General features: G+C 41.5%; 1 protein-coding gene across 1 annotated transcript; it reads left to right on the forward strand.

The window, feature by feature from the left end:
- Positions 1-466: 466 nt before the first annotated feature.
- Positions 467-4,182, forward strand: LOC123144595 (BURP domain-containing protein 4-like). The gene is made up of 8 exons (XM_044563801.1): positions 467-536; positions 902-964; positions 1,041-1,103; positions 1,180-1,242; positions 1,458-1,520; positions 1,742-1,804; positions 2,443-2,505; positions 3,503-4,182. The coding sequence occupies exons 1-8, from the start codon at positions 467-469 to the stop codon at positions 4,180-4,182; spliced, it is 1,128 nt and encodes a 375-aa protein (XP_044419736.1).
- Positions 4,183-7,130: the final 2,948 nt, after the last annotated feature.

A 7,130-nucleotide genomic window follows, 5' to 3' on the forward strand; every position in this document is an offset into this window, starting at 1 on the left:
AAAAGTATATTAGAAATAAATACTACATAAATGCCTTGAATTTACAAAATCGCATATTATTACCCCCTCGATTCAAAATATATTGTTCTTCTTTATGGTAAGCATACAAATATTAATTACATTAATGTGCTTCAATTGGCACAATGATCTATCACACCTCCATGTATATTGTTTCTCTTCATTTTGATCTACTCAAATAATATACTACATCAGTGCCTTTTAATACCCATTCAAATATAATAGGAGAGCAGAGGAGAAAATCTGTTTATTTATGGAAGTTAATAAAAGCACGTGATTTGGGGGAAATATATTATGGCAGGTACTAAATGCAACTAGGAAATTGGGTTATGTTTACCTACCACTTCTTTCTGTTCCACTACTAAAGAAATGGTTCAGTGGTATAAATAGGCACCTAGGCCCTTCTATCTTCCTTGCCCAACGAAATTCAGTTCATAGTGATCTAGCCATGGCGATCAAGCTTATAGCAATAGCCTTTTTCTTGCTCCTTCTAGCCTTTGCTGAGTGTAGCGACGGGGGTGAACCTCCATCTTCTCGTAAGTACTAGTTCTAGCTTTACCAAGTCGAGGGTGTGTCAAGTCTGAATCACCTCATATAGTTTGTTATTTCCTCTAGAAAAAGAAATTTTTGGTGAAACTTTGTATGCGGTACATTGGGATTCCCCTTCAAGTAAGTACTTGTGCTACCTTACCATGTTAAGAATGTGTTAATTCCGAACAAACTCATGGTTTGTCATTTCCTGTAGAAGGAGAAGGTTTTGAGGCTAGTGCTTATAAGGTGGATTGGAACCCAGAAGATGCACCTTCCAGTAAGTTCTTCTACTACCTTACCAAGTTGAGAATGTGTTAGTCCCAAACGAATCATGGTTTGTTATTTCCTACAGAAGAAAAAGGTTTTGGGGCAAGTGCTTATAAGGTGGATTGGAAACCAGAAGATGCACCATCTGGTAAGTACTTGTGCTACCTTACCACGTCAAGTATATGTTAGTCCTGAAAGAACTCATGGTTTGTTACTTCCCCTAGAAGAAAAAGGTTTTGGTGCAAGTGCTTATAAGGTGGATTGGAAACCAGAAGATGGATCTTCCAGTAAGTACTTGTGCTACCTTACCAAGTCAAGAATGTGTTAGTCCTGAATGAACTCATGACTTGTTATTTCCTGTAGAAGAAAAAGGTTTTGGGGCAAGTGCTTATAAGGTGGATTGGAAATCAGAAGATGCACCTTCCGGTAAGTACTTGTGCTACCTTGCCAATTCGAGAATGTGTTAGTCCGGAATGAACTCATGGTTTATTATTTCCTGCAGAACAAAAAGGTTTTGGGGCAAGTGCTTATAAGGTGGATTGGAAACCAGAAGATCCATCTTCCAGTAAGTACTGGTGCTGCCTTACCATGTCAAGAATGTGTTAGTCCTGAATGAACTCATGCTTTGTTATTTTCTGCAGAACAAAATGGTTTTGGGGCAAGTGCTTATAAGGTGGATTGGAAACGAGAAGATGCACCTTCCAGTAAGTACTTTTGCTACCTTACCATGTCAAGAATGTGTTAATCCTGAATGAACTCATGGTTTGTTATTTCCTACAGGAGAACAAGGTTTTTGGGCAAATGCTTATAAGGTAGATTGGAAACGAGACGATGCACCTTCCAGTAAGTACTTCTGCTACCTTACCAAGTCAAGAATGTGTTAGTCCTAAATGAATGTTTACTAATGATTTGTTATTTCCAGCAGAAGAAAAAGGTTTTGGGGCAAGTGCTTATAAGGTGGATTGGAAATCAAAAGATGCACATTCCGGTAAGTACTTGTGCTACCTTGCCAAGTTGAGAATGGGTTAGTCCTGAATGAACTCACGGTTTCTTATTTCCTGCAGAAGAAAAAGGTTTTAGGGCAAGTGCTTATAAGGTGCATTGGAAACCAGAAGATGCATCTTCCAGTAAGTACTTGTGCTACCTTACCATGTCAAGAATTTGTTAGTCCTGAATGAACTCATTGTTTGTTATTTCCTGCAGAACAAAAAGGTTTTGGGGCAAGTGCTTATAAGGTGGATTGGAAACGAGAAGATGCATTTTCCAGTAAGTACTAGTGCTGCCTTACCATGTCAAGAGTGTGCTAGTCCTGAATCAACTCATGGTTTGTTATTTCCTACAGAACAAAATGGTTTTGGGGAAAGTGCTTATAAGGTGGATTGGAAACCAGAAGATGCACCTTCCAGTAAGTACTTCTGCTACCTTACCATGTCAAGAATGTGTTAGTCCTGAATGAGCTCATGGTTTGTTATTTCCTATAGGAGAACAAGGTTTTGGGGCAAGTGCTTATAAGGTGGATTGGAAACGGGACGATGCACCTTCCAGTAAGTACTTGTGCTACCTTACCAAGTCAAGAATGTGTTAGTCCTAAATGAACGTTTACTCATGGCTTGTTATTTCTACCAGAAGAAAAAGGTTTTGGGGAAAGTGCTTATAAGGTGGATTGGAAATCAGAAGATGCACCTTCCGGTAAGTACTTGTGCTACCTTGCCAAGTCGAGAATGGGTTAGTCCCGAATGAACTCAGGGTTTGTTATTTCCTGCAGAAGAAAAAGGTTTTGGGGCAAGTGCTTATAAGGTGGATTGGAAACTAGAAGATACAACTTCTAGTAAGTACTTGTGCTACCTTACCATGTCAAGAATGTGTTAGTCCTGAATGAATTCATTGTTTGTTATTTCCTGCAGAACAAAAAGGTTTTGGGGCAAGTGCTTATAAGGTGGATTGGAAACCAGAAGGTGCACCTTCTAGTAAGTACTTCTGCTACCTTACCATGTCAAGAATGTATTAGTCCAGAATGAACTCAGGGTTTGTTAGTTCCTGCAGGAGAAGAAGGTTTTGGGGCAAGTGTTTATAAGGTGGATTGGAAACCAGAAGATGCACGTTCCAGTAAGTACTTCTGCTACCTTACCAAGTCGATAATGTGTTAGTCCTGAATGAGCGTTTACTCAAGGTTTGTTATTTCCTTCAGAAGGAAAAAGTTTTGGGGCAAGTGCTTATAAGGTGGATTGGAAATTAGAAGATGCACCTTCTGGTAAGTACTTGTGCTACCTTGCCAAGTCGACAATGGGTTAGTCCTGAATGAACTCACGGTTTGTTATTTCCTGCAGAAGAAAAAAGTTTTGGGGAAAGTGCTTATAAAGTTGATTGGAAACTAGAAGATTCAATTTCCAGTAAGTACTTGTGCTACATATCTTATCAAGTGGAGAACGTGTTAGTTCTAAAGCAACTCATAGTTTGTGATTTTCTGCAGAAAAAAAACGATTTTGATGGAAGTGCTTATGTGGTACATTGGGATCCAAATCATGCACACTCTCGTAAGTACTTGTGTTACCATATCAAGTTGAGATTTTTTTAATATTATGTCTTAGTTTCTTTATACCAGTGAAAAAATGCATTTAATATCCAAAAATAACATTAGTATGTCAATATTTCTGTTAAACTTCTGTTTTAATTAATAACAATGCAGCTTCCTCCATTCCCGAAGAACTAGAGAAACGCGGAGATGTAAAATTTCAAACCGGCATGTTATTCCTGAAGAAGAATCTACACATTGGCACTACACTGCCTCAAGGAACCATGTTTGCACGAGATGGTGCACCAAAGTCTATTCATTTTTCCTCTACTCCGTTGGAGTCAAAGTACTTGACAACCATCCTTTCATACTTCAAATTACCACACGGCTCGATGAAGGCAAATCAGGTAGCTGACACCCTTCATTCATGTGGGAAACCGGCTGACAAGAAGGAACCTCACATGTGTTTCTCATCCCGCGAAGCAATGGCAAGGTTCGCCACCCGAGAATTGGGAGTCAGCAGCGCACGAGCAGCCATTACAAGGATTCATGGGCATGAGAACCCTAGCTCCATGTATGTCGTGGAACAGATCACCCAACTCAACAGTAACGTGGTGCCATGCCACCCTATGGATTTTCCGTATGAGGTTTTTTATTGCCATCGGCCAAAACAAGTGCAATCTTTGAGGGTGCAACTCAAGGATTTGAAAGATGGCATGTCGCGTGTGACGGCAATAGCCATGTGTCACATGAACACATCTGACTGGGACACACAGTACTTCGAGCTATTAGACGGAGAGCATGGTGAACCTATTTGCCACTACATGTCTACCGATTACATCATGTTCTATTAGATATATTTAAAGTTGCTGCTAAACTATGTAATCTTGTTATCTGATCAATAAAGCATGTCGAGTGTCCAGACTTTGCTCAAAAATACTTAATCACACCAAGTTTTGAGAGTCTTTGGACTACTACTGATCAACATTCCTTTTATTGCATCTGAAATAACTCTAATTTAGTTACCTATATTATGATGCACTTGAGAATCTTTATTTTTGCATCTCGGCCGCTAGGCCGAGCCGTTCCTGGCATATGCCGCCTAACCGCTAGTCAAGGAGAGGTAGACCTATGCCATCTCGGTCGTCCCTGGTGAAGGAGAGATGGATTCGCATCATCCCGGCCGCTGTTGGAGGAGATGACTTAAGGAGAAGGGGTCACGGGTAGGTGTTAGCCTTCTACCAGTCCTCCTAACCATCCTCTCCACCGCCTATACCCCATGGTTCAGCAATACCGGAGAAACGAGAGAGGGAAAGGTGCAGTTGAGAGAGACGGACTAGAACGGGGTTGAGAGCGAGGTGTTGTGGTTTTATGCCATTCCACCGATTTGGAGGAACTGGGCATTCTGGATCTAAGGGGTATATTCCATTTTATGGAATGGGTGCCTTAAGATTCTCTTTCCCAACTAAACAAAAGAACATGTTTCTTGGCACGGCAGAACCGTCCCGTTATTTTCCATGTGATTTCACCAATCCAGTAGACCCTTAGATAATATTGGGAAGCCCAACTTGACGTGCATTGCCCGCAGAAGCGGTGGGAAAACCACAATGAACAATCAAGTTAAAGATCGATAAAGTTTTAACAGGCATTGATTATACATATAATGTAACGATCCGAACCGTCATAGTCCAAATCTTCTAATTTCTGTGCTATCTCTGGATTAAAAGCTCTAGTACAAGAAGGAATATCAAACACAAAGTTGGTTGTATCCTTGATCTCGAGAATAACAGTTTACACAAATTTCTACCCCACAATGTTCTCGTGTAGCTCAGGCTACATGAAACCTCTTATCCTCAACCCTATAGCCTTGCTTTCTGATTATCTCAAAGCAAGGAGAAGAACCCAAACATTGTTGAGGAAGTAGCTGCGCTCTACAAGAAGGAACATCACTTGATTGTGGTAACTAAAAAGCAAACTCGTGATCATTTGATCATCTCCCTCTACACTAATCACACCAGTTGTGATTGACTTTTTGTTTGTTTTGTGCTCTCATAGGGCCGCCACACGGGCGTGCGATCCAAGCTCGCGACTACGGACCTCGTAACCACGGTAATTACGGCTTGGCCAACCATCCACTCAATTCTCACTCAATCTAGCATGAGCTAACTTGTGATTCGGGTTGACGTGTAGGGGTACGAGAACGCGAGGAGCCTACAAGGTGTGGCTACATTGCCTTCCTCCAGAGTGCAGCAGTGGCTCAGCGGCCTGCAGCTGAGCAGCAGTAAGCTTGAGCATGGTCGATGAAGCGAGCGAGCCAGCAAAGAATACTACTCATGCATGGCCAAGTGGAATAAGTTTGGGATCGCCCAGAACCTTCTTACATGTGTTCACCATGTTTTCTTTTCTGAACTCTTCACCGATGTTCTTGATGATGTAAAGATACGGGAGTCGTGTGAGTGTGAATGGGATTCTGTCAGCATCTCAAGGGGCCGGGGTGAGGGAACAAGCGTACGCAGATATGCGCTCGAGGATGTTTTTCACTTTGTGTACCTTCGATTGTTGTCTCCCTTGTTTTCGTTCAGCTTTTGGCCTGAACTTGTTTGTTCCTTCAGTCTTGACTCTAAAAATTCAGAGTCCTATCTAGTGGGATCGTTTCTTCAGGCCATTTTATTTTAGGCAAAATAAACCTCTAATGCTGTTCGCCATCTTGTTAGTCTCTCATTAGCAGGATTTGTAAAAGCAACAATAGGAAACACACAGAAATGTTCTGACATTTCATCTTCGGTTCCACAAGATTAGTATGAGCCTTTGATTGTGAATAAGAAAAACATAGAATTTTTCACATGAGGTTGGAGTTGGACTTGATGAAAATTTTCCTACAAAAACTAGTAAAGATAAATTATAATGAAAAATTCTTATGGATTGAAATCCTCTGGATCAAACAACCCACGTAGAAAAAAATTCCTCCATAATTTATTTAGAATTCCTTCAATCAAAGAAGTGGGCTTGCACCCCGCAAAAAAAGTGGGCTTGCAAATTATATCGTGTGACCTGACAGATTTGGCTCATTGAGAAATCTGAGCCCAATCCGGCCCATTTGATCGACAGCAGCAGGCTCCGCCCATATACCACATTCCGATCTAAAAAAAGGTGCATTCCGATCGGTCGCGCTGCTCCGCCGCCGACCACCTCCTCCGTCCACTCCGGTGACCGCATCGCCTTCCGCGAAAGCTATCCAACACAGGACAAGAAGCAGACATTCTCGTGTTCATCTCCCAGATCCCCACTCCCGCGCAGCACGGCAGCTTGCAAAACCTAACGAATCTCCCAATCCGCGGCTACCTGGCGCGCGCCGGTGGCGGGACCGCGGAATCGAACATCAATTAATCTTGGGAAGCTTACGAACCGGCGGCTGGTGACCGGTGTAGCGCATATGTTTGAACAATTTACGAATCGAGGTAATACGGCAAATATTTGTTTTTTTGTATATTTTTGTATAGTTGATTGAAGATGGAGCAATTTGATCAGTCAACTTTGTGAGTAGTTGTTTTTTGGAGCACCTATTTGTCATATCAGCAGCCATCTAGTTGGTTGCTAGGTCGCCATCTTTGTATTCCGATTAAATTGTGCATTTCGTAAACAACTTAACAGGGCAGCTAGCTAAAAAGTAACAACATACAACTTTGAAAGATTCAACTAATATATTAGTGCGACGCAATTGAGGTGGATACAAAGATGTCAAAACTAAGGCATAATTACCTCTATCTTCTGCATACTAGACCATATTACATTTGAACTTGGC

This window comes from Triticum aestivum, chromosome 6D (genome assembly GCF_018294505.1).
Source record: "Triticum aestivum cultivar Chinese Spring chromosome 6D, IWGSC CS RefSeq v2.1, whole genome shotgun sequence".
Lineage (NCBI taxonomy): Eukaryota > Viridiplantae > Streptophyta > Magnoliopsida > Poales > Poaceae > Triticum > Triticum aestivum.